This window comes from Didymosphaeria variabile, assembly GCF_027946475.1.
Source record: "Didymosphaeria variabile strain IMI 356815 chromosome Unknown scaffold_5, whole genome shotgun sequence".
Classification (NCBI taxonomy): domain Eukaryota; kingdom Fungi; phylum Ascomycota; class Dothideomycetes; order Pleosporales; family Didymosphaeriaceae; genus Didymosphaeria; species Didymosphaeria variabile.
This window is the reverse complement of record NW_026611624.1, coordinates 3,814,865-3,829,255: the sequence shown is the minus strand read 5'-3', so window position 1 is coordinate 3,829,255 and position 14,391 is coordinate 3,814,865. Positions and strand designations below refer to the sequence as shown.

Genomic DNA, 14,391 nt, shown 5'->3' with positions numbered 1-14,391 from the left:
TCCCGACATCAGATATGTTTAATGAAGATAGGTTTCGCACCAGATTACACAATATCTATAAGGATGTATACCATATCAAGTATTGTGGTATGATGTTTCGTCAGCAGACCCTCCGCGAGCGATTCTAATTGGACATTCCGGTGCTTTTCGCACTAGCGAACGTTACCCAAACGGGAAACCATCACTAGCCGCGTCGCAGCATACACTCAGTAGCCAATTCATTTATAATGAGCGAGTAGGTAGAGATGTTGTATAAAAGGAAGCGAAGTTCGCGGGAAGAATTGCATCAGTAAACCACATTCATCAGCCTTTGTATCATTACTTTGAATTCCAATAGCACCCACATTCTTCAGAAGAACCGAGAACTAGCACGTGACAGCATCATGGCGACCCATTCCGCTGTGGTTATGGTCGGCGTCAAGAAGCCTCTGGATATTCATCAAGTACCAACTGTGAAGCCGCAAGGCGACGAAGTCCGCGTGCGCGTCGAGTGGACTGCTTATACGCCACTGGACCTGCATCAGAACGACGGTGGACTGCTCGTAAGTAGAGGCCTTCCATTATCCACTTCCCATTCGCAGGAAACAGAGTCTTATTTAAGAAAGACAATAGCAAATCTTCATAGCTTCTGCTTTATTCTAACTCTTCGACTCCCAGGTAACCCACCCCCAACGCCTCGGCGACGGAACCGCCGGCACAGTCGTCGAAGTCGGGCCCTCCGCCCGCCGTCTCAAAGTCGGCGACAAAGTCTTCGGCTTCACATGGCGCACCCCCCAGGAAAAGGCACACCAGGAATTCTGCACGACAAACGAGTACTTGTTTTCAAAACTCCCTGAGGGCTTCACGCTGCAACAGGCCGTCACGTTGCCAAACAATTTCGTGACGGTGTTCCACACTCTCACGGCAGATCTGGGTATCGAGACGCCGTGGCCAAAGCCTGAGGGATATGTACCGGAGAATGCCAGCAACCCAATCTTGGTGTGGGGTGGAGCGAGCAGTGTGGGCTTGTACGCGGTGCAGATACTGAGGTACTACGGATACACCAGCATCATCGCAGTAGCCTCGCAAAAGCACCACTCCAAGCTCCAATCGCTGGGCGCAAAATGGACCTTCGACTATAATGACCCGCACGTCGTGTCCCAGATCCTCGACACCAGCGCCACCGGCATCCCTAAGATCCTGGACTGCATCGGCAGCAAAGAAGGCAGCATCAAGCCCATTTCCAAGATCGCGAAGGCAAGATCGAAAGTCGCTATCCTGCTACCCGTTATCGTGCGGGATTCAAGCGAGACAGAGGACCCTATCTATGAGATGGACGTGCAGAAGGCGGCGGAGTGGGAGGAGGGCGTGGACGCGGCGGGCGTGCGGACGCATTACTATCTGCAGAATGAGTTCTTCAAGGAGCATTTGCAGCCGGACATTATGTATACGCTGCTGAAGGAGAAGATTGTGGAGCCAAATCCGCAGAGGATCATTGAGGGAAAGACGTTGTTGGAGAGGGCGCAGAAGGCTATGGATGCGCTGAGGAGGAAGGAGGCTAGTGGGGAGCGGCTGGTGTGGAGGGTATCTGATGAGGCGTGAGTGCTGGAAGACTGTAAATAATTCATGTTCTCCTTCACTTTTTTTCGGTATCAATGCTTCATCGGCTTTCCAATTTCCTGTGTTTCTTGGCTTTGATGGATATCTAGATAGCGTTTCGGTAATGAGGACGTAAGCGCCAGGTGCGTTGTTGTGTTTTGGAGATGCTGTCAGATTAGCTTATTTTTCTTATATTCACTGGAGACGATAATGAGTTAGCGATGAAATGGGAGCCTCGGCTTTGCTATGCAGTGGGTTTCGTTTCATCATAGTTTCCTCGATGCATGATCGATCGGCTCCTGCCGTTCCGTTTGTTCTGGCGAACCAAGAGGGGCGTTCATTTGATGACAAGGTATGCCCTAGTGGACTACAGCAACGAAACCAAGCGATCGATAAAACGACTTGCCGATGCATGCGCGTAGAATCTGTCTTGGGTGGAGGTCGATGGTCCCTTGGCGTCTGACGATGAACGGCAAGGCTGCACCAGCGCGAATTTCGCTTAGCGCCCTCCTGTCAAATCTGTAGCCCGTCCGGCTCCACGTCTTCCATCCATCTCCACCATCGCAGTTTCTTCGCAATTCTCTACCAATCTCGAGTGTTGTTGACGCATGCCGAAGTCCTGGCATATGTCCTGTAATATAGATAGCCGCGTGCGTGGGGTCCGCCCACGTCAACCGAGCAAGAGCGATATTTCCGCACGCATGGTCCGCATGATTTCGATAAACATGAAACCGCCTACATCCCACCGACTCCCACGAGAAGTTTCGAACCGGGTCCTCGGCGGTTCGCTTACATTGAGAACCTCGCTTGGATGCCGCGAGATGGCTAGATTATTTCCCGAACAGGGCTTGCCGCTGCGTTGGAGGCGGCTCTTCCTGGCGCCTGCATTGCCGCGTACCGTGCACGCTCTGGAAGCGCTCACAGATTTATGATTGGTGGTTTAATGTACACAAGCTCTGGGTCAAGCTTCGCGCATTGTCTGACATCTTGCCTGAACCCCGTTCGTTTGCGAAGGCCCGGTCATGGTCTGGACAGGAACCCCTCGACGCGATGCTTGGGAGGCTTCAGATGGATGTCCTGTTTCAAACGTTTGATGACACGACCCACCCGTATGAACGGGATGGGTATGGTGTCTCTGCCGAGAGATTATATAGATACTCACGTCGCACTCCTTCACTGCTCTTCATCCGCACTCCGGTCTACTTCGTCGCAGCAGCTTCTTTCCCTGGTCTGAGACCTCACATTCGTTCTTCAGTCACTCATTCTTTCAGTCACTCTTTCAAACAGAAGCTAGGCTTCCGAACTCTCTCAACCACCAAACTCAGTCACTCTCAAACATTTCAGTCAACATGAAGTCCTACACTGCCGCTGTTGGCCTTGCTGCCTTCGCCAGCCAGGTCGCCGCCCACGGTTACCTCACCAGCCCCAAGCCTCGTATGCCCGGTGATGCGCTCACCAAGGCCTGCGGAAGCCAAATCAACAGCATGTGGAGCTCCGACATCAACGGCAACGTTCAGACTGCTCTCCAGATTGCCTCCAGCCAGTCCGATTACGACGCTGCTGCTTGCAACATCTGGCAGTGCAAGGGTATGAAGTACGAGGACAACACCGCCAACGTCCAGTCCTACACTGCTGGCGAGAAGGTCCCCATCACCTTCAACATTGCCGCCCCTCACACTGGTACTGCCAACATGTCGGTCGTCGACACCAAGACCAACACCATCATCGGCTCGCCGCTCATCACCTTCGATGACTACGCGTCCACCGCTACCGGTGTCACTGATGCTGAGAAGAACTTCGACATCACCATCCCCTCCGACCTTGGCAGCCAGTGCGCCACTGCCGGTGACTGTGTCCTCCAATTCTGGTGGGACGCCCGCTCCGTCGACCAGACCTACGAGTCTTGCATCGACTTCACTGTCGGTGGCTCCGGCTCCGGCTCTGGCAACGACTCTTCCAGCGCCCCGGCTAGCTCTGCCCCGGCTGCTTCCGCTACCGCCCCTGCCAGCTCTGCTGCCCCGGCTTCCTCCACCCCGGCTGCTACCTCCGCTGCCGCCAGCGCCACTGCTACCGTCGCCGACGTTGCCCCCAGCGCTACCTCCGCCGCCGCTTCTGCCCCGGCTGCTTCTGCCACCGGCTCCGCTTCGGGTTCCACTCTTCCTGAGGAGTTCACCGTCCAGGAGTTCATCTCGTGGTTGAAGACCGAGACTGGCACTGCCTCCAAGAAGGCTCGCCGTCACGCTCGTGCTTTCTTCTAAACGCGTCGTTTAGCAAGGTCTTGAGGACCATTGAGTTGTGAAATGAGGGATTACGTTCTGCTGTAGATATACACTTTCTGAATATACTTGCCGCTTTGTTGTGGCGCGACCATCTATCTTCTTGTTTCTGGCTGTGATGTGTACCATGCTAACTCAATGACTGGATTGGAACGCCCGCTACCCGATAGTACTCAGTTCCAGGACGGGTTTCGCGTAAAATTTTCCTGTCCTCGTCAAATATCGTGATTTGAAGCTCAGCATGTTCATCGTCGACCTTCAGTTTGTCTCAGCTGAGCCGCGGGCTAGGAAGCAGTGGATTGCTTGCCTACTTTTCTGCACGCGCGGATGTCCTTTTTTGACCCTCGTGGCCGTCGACTTGTTTTACATGGATATCAGATCATGATCCAATGGTTCTACAAGCGCCTCCCCATAACTGAGCCTGGGGACGTAGAATTGTCAATCACCAATGCTCCGTCATCTTGTCTTAATATGATAGGTACATCGCATTTCGGCATGGTTGGCTGTTATGCGGTACGCTTACGGGTCAAGATGTCTGGTAGAGTTAGTGACTTGCAGACATTCTGATATTCGAATGAGCACTGGTTGAGGCCGTGTTTTCACGGTTCCATAATTGTCCAGATTTGATGGATTCTCTAATTCCCATGGTTCGGGAATAGCGGGCACGTGATGGGATTGTTGAACGGGCTGACAAACGTGGCTTGGCACGGAAGCATGCCGGGCCGCACTCACCAGAAGATTCCAGATGCTTGCAGCGAGCGACGACATGCATCAACACTGAATTACATAAGCGAATCATACAATTTGCCCCATACCTGTGTTGGCAGCAATGAAGTCCGATTTCTATCGGCTTCAGGCACTTATCCCGATCTGGTCGTCTTTCATTAGTCGTACAAGATCGAAAAATTGAGGTATCAGCCTTCAATGCCTTGGTCCAGTCAAGATACCATTTGCCCGACCTGGAAAAACCATTTGCCTGACCTGGAAGCAACTTACACCTGCGCAGCGAGCAAACTTTCCTGACAGATGTACACACGGTGATGTGTATTCGGAAGAGTCGTTCGGGCCGAGTCGTTTGGATGAAAACTCACTATGTACACGCTAGAAAATAGCTTCCCTCCCGTGCCTCCCAATGGACAGACTGAAAGCAGCCCTTGGACCACTACAGTTCCACCGACGGAGCACGGATTTGTTATGTATTTCTAAGCTCCCCACGCAATGCCCCATTGCCCCTCATGGGCGAGTTCTGCCGACAATCACTGTCTGGGGCGGCATAGTAGCGGCGTCATTGGTACATTTCGTCATACATTGTGGACCCTCTGCAAATGTCGAAAATCGTGGAGAAAAGTAGATATAGGACTTCCCGGGCGCTCCCTTACCCTCATTATTAAAACCTAGACTTTAACGACTGCAATTGATACGATCATCCCTACTCCTTGACTTTGTTTCTAAGATACCCCTACGACACCATGGCACCACGACGATACGAAGCAGAGAAGAAGGACTCGGCACCTCTAGGAAAGCCGCTGCATTTCGAATTTTCCGATGTCACTGCGCAAAATCGGTTCCTCAAGGGCGCCATGACAGAACGCCTGTCATCCTGGGATCCAAAGAACCTCGAAGCTCGGGGTGTGCCATCCAAGAACCTCATCAACGTATACAGAAGATGGGGAGAGGGAGAATTCGGCGTCATCCTGACCGGCAACATCATGATTGAATACGACCATCTCGAGGCAGCTGGAAACCCCATCATCCCTCGTGGCTCATCATATGACGGCGAGCGGTTTGAGAACTTCAAGAAGCTTGCTACCCAGGCAAAGAAGCACGGATCCTTGATCGTAGGCCAGGTGTCGCATCCAGGTCGCCAGGTGGAGGACAAAATCCAGAAGAACCCTATCTCTGCTTCCGACGTGCAGCTTGAGGGCAACGTCATGGGCATGACGTTCGCGAAGCCACGTGCCGCGACTGACGAGGATATCAAGAACGTGATTGAGGGCTTTGCGCACGCTGCTGAGTACTTAGAGAAGGCTGGGTATGATGGCATCCAATTGCACGGTGCCCACGGCTACCTCCTCGCTCAATTCTTGTCGCCTACGACCAACCGCCGCACTGACAAGTACGGTGGCTCTCTTGAGAACCGTGCTCGCATCATCACCGAGATCGGACAGGAAGTACGCCGCCGTACTTCGTCAAAGTTCGTGCTCGGTATCAAGCTCAACTCCGTTGAGTTCCAAGAGAAGGGCTTCAACACCGAAGAAGCCGCCGTTCTTTGCAAGCTCCTCGAGGACAACCAATTTGACTTCGTCGAGTTGTCAGGCGGCACTTACGAATCGCTTGCGTTCGAGCACAAGAGAGAGTCAACGAAGAAGCGGGAGTCTTTCTTCTTGGAGTTCGCTGAGAAGATCACCCCTTCATTGTCAAAGACGAAGACCTACGTGACAGGTGGTTTCAAGACCGCAGCTGCTATGGTAGATGCGCTGAACACTGTTGACGGAGTCGGTCTTGCACGTCCGGTCTGTCTTGAGCCTGAACTGCCAAGGCAAATCATCAAGGGCGAGGTCCACGCAGCTATTAACCAGCTCACGGACGACAATGACTTCGGATCAACGAACGTTGCCGCTGGAACGCAGATCAGACAGCTCGGTAAGGACCAGAAGCCGATTGATCTGAGCGATGAGAAGAACTTCGAGGCGTTCCAGAAAGACGTCGGCACTTGGCAGAAGGGCTTCGCCGAGGACAAGGATGGGAGCAAGTATGGGTACGTCGACATTGAAAGCGTTCAAGCCGTGCCTTATGGCAGCGCAGCGCCGTAGGCCGTGAATTAAGTTACATTATGTGGGTATCGATGTTGTACATAGACAATAGATCATCATAAGCACCAAGTTCTGTTCTACACCTGGTTCGAAGAGACTTCGAAGTGGTTCTTGTGCAGCGGCGTCTCATCTCCAAAATTGCTTCTTGGCATTTCACCCGAGCTCTTTGAACTCCGCTTGGAGCTGCTGTCTTTGACCACTATCTCTTCGCTCACAACATGGAAGTCAGTTCTGAAGTGTATTCCCCTGATGTCCTCATCAGAATCAGCCTTGGTGTGTCCCGGGTTGGCACCAGTCGCCGACGCGAGGTGGAAGGATCGCTGAGGGTTTGAGGAGAATCGCGGGTTGTTGTGCGATTGCGATTTATCAGGCGCTGAGGATGACTGTCCGAAGTCGTGCATGGCCATGTCGTTTTCGGACTGGCCCTTCGCTAGACGGACGACCAGTGAGGCCATAGTCATCTCGATATTGAGCTTCACCATGTATGTTACCGGGTGGAATTGGATGTACACGATTTGGTTTTTGAGGAACATTAGACCGATGAGCATTCCCTGTCATTTGTCAGTCGTGATCACCGATTCTTAAACCTAGCAGACTTACATCCATAGCAATGGATAGAACCATCAGCCTCGCGTTGAACTTGACCAGCGGTGCATATTTCACCAGACCATGTTGCTGAACAAGGCGCTGCTTAACGGTTCGTAGGAAGTACCAGTTGAGCCCAGCATCCACGATCAAGATGATGACTTTCGAAATCTTATCCCAAACTTGGTTGATCTGGACGAAAATCTGCGACGGAGGGGGATCAAGATGTGCCGGGATCCATATGACCATCACCAAAATGTTGATAGTTGTGATGACGATGACAGTGCCCCATTTGATCCTCCACACAGTGCGTCGATGCTCTGCAATCAGCGCGATCCGGTTGATGATAATCTGCATCAACAGCTGGATTTCAAACACCCAACAAAACAGGATGAAGAACAATGTTGGAACTCTAGGTTTGGACATTAGGGTCTGTTTGATCATGTCTTCTTAATCACACTCACGTTGGCCCAATATACCCGTCTAGAAATACCCATCCTATGATCGCGATAACGATGTTTGCGACAACCTCACCCCACAGCATGTAGATATATGTGCTGCGCAGTGGGTTCTTGTTGCGGCGTGTCTGCTTGATGGCTTCCCATACTGTCAAGAAACCGAAGCCGATGGTGAATCCTGCAGCAAGGGCGGCGAGCTGGGTGTCGGATTTGGTGGTAGCCATCTTGTCGTCCGAGCACTCTGCTGTCCTGGTGTTGAAGGGAGGAAAAGGAAAGGAAAGAAGGTCCGAAAGGTCTGGCAGGAGAAAGCCCTGCGCAATTCGTATTTCAAGACATCATCAAAACACACGGATCAAGGTGTTTTCTCCCCTAATGCAAGTGCCAACCAACCAGTGGCACTCTAACACTGCTAAGCTCAAGCTTGTTGACTCGAAAGAAATGTCCGACCAGCTAGAACCTCAACCTCACGTCTAGTCTCCGCATCTCTCCACTGTGCCACGTGAATGTCTGTGACAGATCGTCCTACGCGAGAACGCTAGACGGTCAATATCTCACGCAATAGAGTTTAGGAGGTGATGGCGCTGGGCTAAGACAGGAGTCTCTGCTCTGCCGTGGATATATTACCGAGGTCTAGTAAGGTATATTTGCCAAATTGGCAGGTCTGGCCGTCAATTGCATGGGATTCTGAAACCTGCAGGAGTACTGTGCGTTGCTCGAACTTGATGCAATGCCTGCGTCTATCATCCGTTACACCAAGCCCACAAGACGCCCTTCGCCGTAGGGCGAATCCTGCTTTGATGAGCTGCATATAAGATCGCCAATGAGACCCTTAGCGACCTTACCACACAGAGTGCTCTGGCCGAAAAAGGTGCCGCCGACTATGCCCGAGCCGACGCAGATCCGAACCGCTTCCATGTACGCGAACGCTATCCGATGACAATTCAAAAGTATATGCAGGTACAGCAGGTCACGCACGCATATTTGGAACTCTCAACACGGGATTGTTGTTTGGTCTACACTATTGTAGCGACAAAGGTTATCGCGAGCTGCCCTTTTCGGAGGTCAAAATGCTGATCAACTCTTACCCTCACGAACCATCCGCGGCCCGATCTCCCCACACTTGCCACGCGGTTTCTCGACGCCACGAGTTTTCTTCTAAAACGCCACGCTCCCACCATTTCGGACACGGCATCTGTCATCGGTTAGCGAGCGAACGAATACGAAAGTTAAATTGGCGACAGCTGTTCTCTGCATTCTAGTTGGAGCTTATATTCAACAAGCTCATCTCGCGTTCGTTTAGGACACATAGCTCTTTCAACATTGTTTGGCGACTCTCGCTAGTGACCAGCTGGCAGACGAGGTGGCGCCATGGTTGACTGCAAAGACTATTGAGCATGTCCAAATCATGCATGAAAACGCTCAAACAACTTGCGAGGTCAACAGCCAGCGACGCGTAGACCCAACGTAACTGATGACAGGTATCTGTGGCGGAAAATTGGGACCAAGGACCATCGGTCAGTTCCGGTATCGATACGCCCCTTCTCCTGCTTGTTTCAAAGTCAGTGGAGCTGGCCTGGAAAGCACGCGACAGCATGATTCTTTCTCCACATATGCAGGGTGAATGACATCTGTTTAGCTGGAATGACTTGATGTGGCCTTACTCGAGTATCTATCAGTATCACATACTGTGTATATGAAGCCTTATATGTGACGGGGTCGACGTTTATCGATACCTATAACAGGCGAGTTCCGAGTGACCTGCATGAACTGCGGGCCCTCGAGCTCGATAGAGGAGAGGTATCCTGGTAGGATACACGCTTTGGCTCCGCGATCGTCGCCTTCAGGTTTACATTGGTACACAGGCTTTCGCGAAATGTAGCTTGCTGTAGGGCTCGGGTGAACGGCTTGTGGACGTGTATTGTTGCTGTAGGCGAGTACCACAATGTTATGGTACAGGCTTTGCACGTCCCCGACAAGGTTTCGTGACCATGCTTCCATGATTCAAGATGCGCGTCAAAGTGCGGCGTCATCCCCTGCGAGAGACGCGTTATGCGATGGGTTATTTGGTTGTCACGCTGTTAAATTGGCATCGGTCCACTCTTCAATTGGCATACGTCGTTGTGCTCATAGGAGCCAACCCGAGATCTCGATCTGAGGCTTGAGCGCTTTTCATGCAAGGTGACGCCTGTCAATGGCAACCCAGCGCTCACGCGACCACATCGTTCACCGCAAGTACTTTCGCCCTTATAAAACCCTCCCGTGCCCACTATTCTGCGTTGCGAAATTCTCCACTCGACACAGTTCACTTCTCATCAATTCTTACAGTAATTGCTACTGATTGTAACCACTTGCCAATAGTATAGTCAACGTAGCTCGTACGTACTGATTGACCACAACGATGCGGACAGAGCGCTGCATTTTCCTTCGTTGGATGCGCCCTCCAACTATCCACATTTAAATATCATGGGACTGGAGCGATACCATCGCGTGCCCTCACTGAAGTCACCGTTGCCCAATAATCATGCCCACAAGACTTACGCCATGGTCAAATGTCCACTACGAAGACTAGTAGCGCATCAGGCAATTTCAAACACAACTTTGCATTGTACCAAGTCGTCTCACGGAAAAACAAGCACGTGAACGAGCCTTCAGGAAATTTGGCGACCCACAAGGGTCATGGAGCCACCACGGGAAGTCCCGAGAAGGAGATTCATTCAAGTATCAGTCACATTAAAAAGAGTCCTGGAGCGTAGATTTACTACTCCCAGGAACAGGTACCGAGCAAACTGCTTCGCCGTTGCCATGATTCCGCGCCAATAAGGGTACGCCGTGCCTATCACCACAGACCATCTAGCAGCGAAAAGCTACTTGCACAGGTTCGAACAGATCGCATTCTCTTCCATTATTTCAATTAACACTACCGCACCGCATCGCACATCATCGCCACATCCTCACACTCCAATGCGCAACACACCTTATCATGATTCCCCCACCCCTTCTCTTGCTCTACCTCCCACGCCCTTCAGCCTACCTAACAGGCAACTGATTCTGCCACTCCGGGTCCACCTTACTCTGTTTAAAAAAGCTCTTCCCCCTCAACCACTGCCTATACGCCTTATACCTCTTCTTCGCGCCGTCCTCCTCCTCCACATCCAGCGGGTTATCCCTGACCTTCAGAAACTCTTCAAACTCCTCGATATCCTCGTCCTTGGTTGTGAACTTCGCGTTTCCGCTTGCGGCCGTGGCAGCTGGCGCTAAGTCGGAAACGTCAGGAGGGTTGGTTTCGGGGGTGTCAGGGTAGGCGTCGTGGAGGTGGTGGAAATTATGGAAGTTGTGGGCGAAGGTTTTGTGCTGGTGGGGGTAGCCTGGCGGGTGCGAGAAGGGGGTTGGGTAGCTGAAGGAGGCGGAGGAGGTGGGCCGTAGGGGCAAGGAGCGGATGGAAGCAACGTCTGTGTCGAGTTTGAGATTGTGTGGGACGCTTCTTGAAAGAGGCACATAGTAGAAGCTGTCGCTGTCTGAGTCTTCATCTTGATCTGGTTGCGCAGGCTGCGTGCCACCTTCGGTCATGTCGAGGTACTCGACGAACTCCAGGGCGGCGGGGTCGCCTACTGCTGGCGCCTCGTTGCTGACCACGAGGGGGAGGTTCAGAGGGTGCCCGACGTATCGTTCGTACTCCTCTTCTTCACCGGCGGTGACGCTGGGGTTGAGGCTGTTTTCGTGGAATTGCGCAAGAGTCCATTGATGAATGAGCGCCTTGTCTGCCGGTTTGAATCCTTTGGTGTTGAAAGATGATGAGAAGCCCGTGGAGCTGGACTGGTCTAGTGTCTGGAAATTGACAACCCCGGGAGGTGCAGACAAAGGCATCTGTGTCTCAAAGTGCGGGTCTCTCAAGATGGATTGTTGGGCCGAAAAGCCTGTTTCTGGGATACGCAAGTGCATGTTCTGGCGACGACGCGCGAGACTATGCCTACGCGACTCAGTGTCACTCGAAGGATCCAAGATGGTGACGCCTTTACGAGCTGGCTTCTTGTTGTCGTTGGGAACAGTCGCCTGAGCCTGTTGTTTCTTGCGCACGACGAAAGGCGATGCATCCTGCAACCGAGAGGGATGAGAGGTGTCTTTTTCCTTTGCCGGCGGACAGCTAAGACGGAAGGCGTAGACCTTGAGGAGCGATGTTACAGCTAACGGCCGATAGTATTCGTTCCAGTAATCGTCGTGTTCAGCCGTACCGTTGCGTACCAACTCCCTAAGTTCCTCGTAAGGTACGGTGAAGGGCGGCAGAGAGCGAGGCTCTAGGAACTCGGGAGTGTACCAGCTTATGTAGTCTCTGCGAGGAGTTTCGAGAAAAAAGCGTGGGTCCGCGTGGTGAAGATAGTAGTCTGTTTGTAGGTCCCATAGCATGGGCTGGCCCTCTGCATGGATGTAATTACCAAGGAATAGATTGCAAGCCTCCTGTCGTTGTGAATCAAGGAAAGAATTGTGATAGTAGCGTTTGAAGCTCTCGACCATATCTCGTGAGCTGCTCTGCCATTGGTTGATTTTCCGATAAGTGGCCATCGTGTTGACGAGATGCGAGCCGCCGTATTGCATGGCGATCGCGTCGCCATGATTGTGGAACATGTGAGTAAAGTTGTCGACACAGTCACTGTCGTATTCGACCGTGTTTCCAGATATAACACCAAGAGCCTGGAGTTGACGACCAAGTGCTCGTTTCCCAATCACGAACTGTGCGGCATTTGTTCGATCTAGACAGTCGATGCAATTCGTTCGAGCGACTCCGTTCTGCACTTGCGGAGAGTCGAACTCACCATCACCATTGTGAAAGAAGCCTGTCTGCCGTAGGACCTTTTCGCCCAAATGCTCTAGGGAGAGAATGACGTCCTGACCACGCGTCTTAGAAGCCCTGGCCATGTCGAAAGCCTCGTAGATGATCCTCTTCTCTTGAGGGAGAGACTGGTTGAGATACTCTATAGCCACCTTGTACTCGTGCAGGAGCTTGGACTCCCTCGGCGTCCGTTCGCGCTGCTTGATGAGGTTCAGTACGTATACTGGAGCACCATATCTCTCGAACAGATTGTCAAAGTGCAATGCTGCCGCACTATGAAAGGGATCCGGAAGGTTAAGTTTGATGTCTGGCTTTGGCGTGACCCCGGAATTGTCTTGCGTCCAATACAGTGGTATGCTCCCACGGTGTTGCACGTACGAGGTATAAGTAGGATTCGACCACAGCCGCGGCCCAGGTGCGTGAAACGAAGTGGTGACCGCTTCCGAGACGATTTGCTCAGTCTCGACGTCGTTAGCGACATAGCCCAAATCGTTTGTGCCGCGCTTCAAGAAGCGTGCACCTGCAAAAAACCTCGAACGCCTCGCCATGAGTGTGATGTATATCCTACGTCCAAAGACATCGAGCGATGATTGATCGATAGAGCCATGTATAACCGCATGGCACCAATCATGGACATTCTTCAACGCTTCGCGCGCCGGCTCGAGAAGGTAGTGATTCCATACGAATATGTCTTGGTAATCCCGGTTTTGGTGTTTCGACCCTTCGTTGATAGCGTTTCTCTCGCGGATGATATTCTGCTGGAGACTACGTGTGATGTTGTAGGAGTAGCTGAAATAGAAGAAGCGTGTCAGGTCGAGGTTGTTCAGGATACTCAGATACCTGGCTTCCTCCGGGTTCCGGTCCTTTTGGAACCGCGATGAAGACCCGGTAGTGAGAGGTATCAACTCTGTGCCATCGACCTGGTAAATGTAATGCCCACCAAGCATCGCTACCTGTGCGCGCTTGGTGATCAGAACCATGTAATAAGCTTCCGTGAACCTTACGAAGCCCATAAGCCCCCAAGTGCTGCATTTCAGTTTCACGCCTCCCGTATGCTTGTTTCCGTCGTTGATTGTGTGCAGCAGATGGTTCATTTCTTTCCTGTCATAAACAATCTCATCTTCAAAAATACTCAAATGACCCGGTGGCGCGGTTCGGTCAATCTTCAGTACTCTGTAATGCTTGTCTAGGAGGTCCGCCCCGATGAGATAGAACCGGGTGCTTGTCTCATAAAGGTAGAATTTGTGCATCCTGTTAATTCCATCCTCCCCAACTTTTTCGTAAGCGGCACCTTTCTGCTTGTGCATAGCTGCGGGGCTTGAAGATCGCTGGAATAATTCCGGAATAGCCGGGTTCTCATCTTCTCCATCAAATTTCATCGATTCCGTGTCTCCTCGCGGCATTCCAGGCACCTGCTCGACATCCTCGGCTGGGATGAAGTCAAGCGTTGGGGCGCCATCTTTGGCCTCTATCTCAGGGCTTCCGATGGTGGTTGAAGTTTGTTCCACATCTTCGGGAATATCAGTCAAGCTCTCGTTGGAGCCTCTCGCCCTTGCTGATCCCGGATGGGAGCCGAGTGGGTCGTACAAATCACCACCATGCCTCTCCCTCTCCATCATTGCTAGAGAAACAGCCTAGGGGTAGTCGATTCTTATGAGGAACATGAAGCTGTGTCATGAGCACGACCGCATGATAGCTGAATCTGAGGTGTCGAGGCGTAGATCAGTTGTGAAGGCCTGTGATTCGTTGAAGAGGGCTCCAACTGTGACCCGAAAACTCTAAGTCGTCAGGATCAATATGACAAGACCTTGTACGTATAGTGGTTTCCAACGAGGATAGACGGTGTGAATATGCTG

The 14,391-nt window shown here is 52.0% G+C and overlaps 5 protein-coding genes across 5 annotated transcripts; 3 read left to right on the top strand and 2 right to left on the bottom strand.

Annotated features, from left to right (window-relative positions):
- Positions 1-383: 383 nt before the first annotated feature.
- On the top strand, positions 384-1,581 carry N0V89_007722 (uncharacterized protein; the record flags this gene model as incomplete). The annotated part of the gene is made up of 2 exons (XM_056216483.1): positions 384-542; positions 658-1,581. The coding sequence occupies 2 exons, from the start codon at positions 384-386 to the stop codon at positions 1,579-1,581; spliced, it is 1,083 nt and encodes a 360-aa protein (XP_056070730.1).
- Positions 1,582-2,927: 1,346 nt separating this feature from the next.
- On the top strand, positions 2,928-3,836 carry N0V89_007721 (uncharacterized protein; the record flags this gene model as incomplete). The annotated part of the gene is made up of 1 exon (XM_056216482.1): positions 2,928-3,836. The coding sequence occupies one exon, from the start codon at positions 2,928-2,930 to the stop codon at positions 3,834-3,836; it is 909 nt and encodes a 302-aa protein (XP_056070729.1).
- A 1,487-nt stretch (positions 3,837-5,323) lies between these two features.
- Positions 5,324-6,667, top strand: N0V89_007720 (uncharacterized protein; the record flags this gene model as incomplete). The annotated part of the gene is made up of 1 exon (XM_056216481.1): positions 5,324-6,667. One exon carries the CDS (start codon positions 5,324-5,326, stop codon positions 6,665-6,667), a length of 1,344 nt encoding a protein of 447 aa, XP_056070728.1.
- Positions 6,668-6,744: 77 nt separating this feature from the next.
- N0V89_007719 (uncharacterized protein) lies at positions 6,745-7,934 on the bottom strand (the record flags this gene model as incomplete). Its single annotated transcript, XM_056216480.1, has 3 exons — positions 6,745-7,218; positions 7,268-7,664; positions 7,717-7,934. 3 exons carry the CDS (start codon positions 7,932-7,934, stop codon positions 6,745-6,747), a joined length of 1,089 nt encoding a protein of 362 aa, XP_056070727.1.
- Positions 7,935-10,737: 2,803 nt separating this feature from the next.
- FIG4 (phosphatidylinositol-3,5-bisphosphate 5-phosphatase) lies at positions 10,738-14,151 on the bottom strand (the record flags this gene model as incomplete). Its single annotated transcript, XM_056216479.1, has 1 exon — positions 10,738-14,151. One exon carries the CDS (start codon positions 14,149-14,151, stop codon positions 10,738-10,740), a length of 3,414 nt encoding a protein of 1,137 aa, XP_056070726.1.
- Between the last annotated feature and the right edge of the window lie 240 nt (positions 14,152-14,391).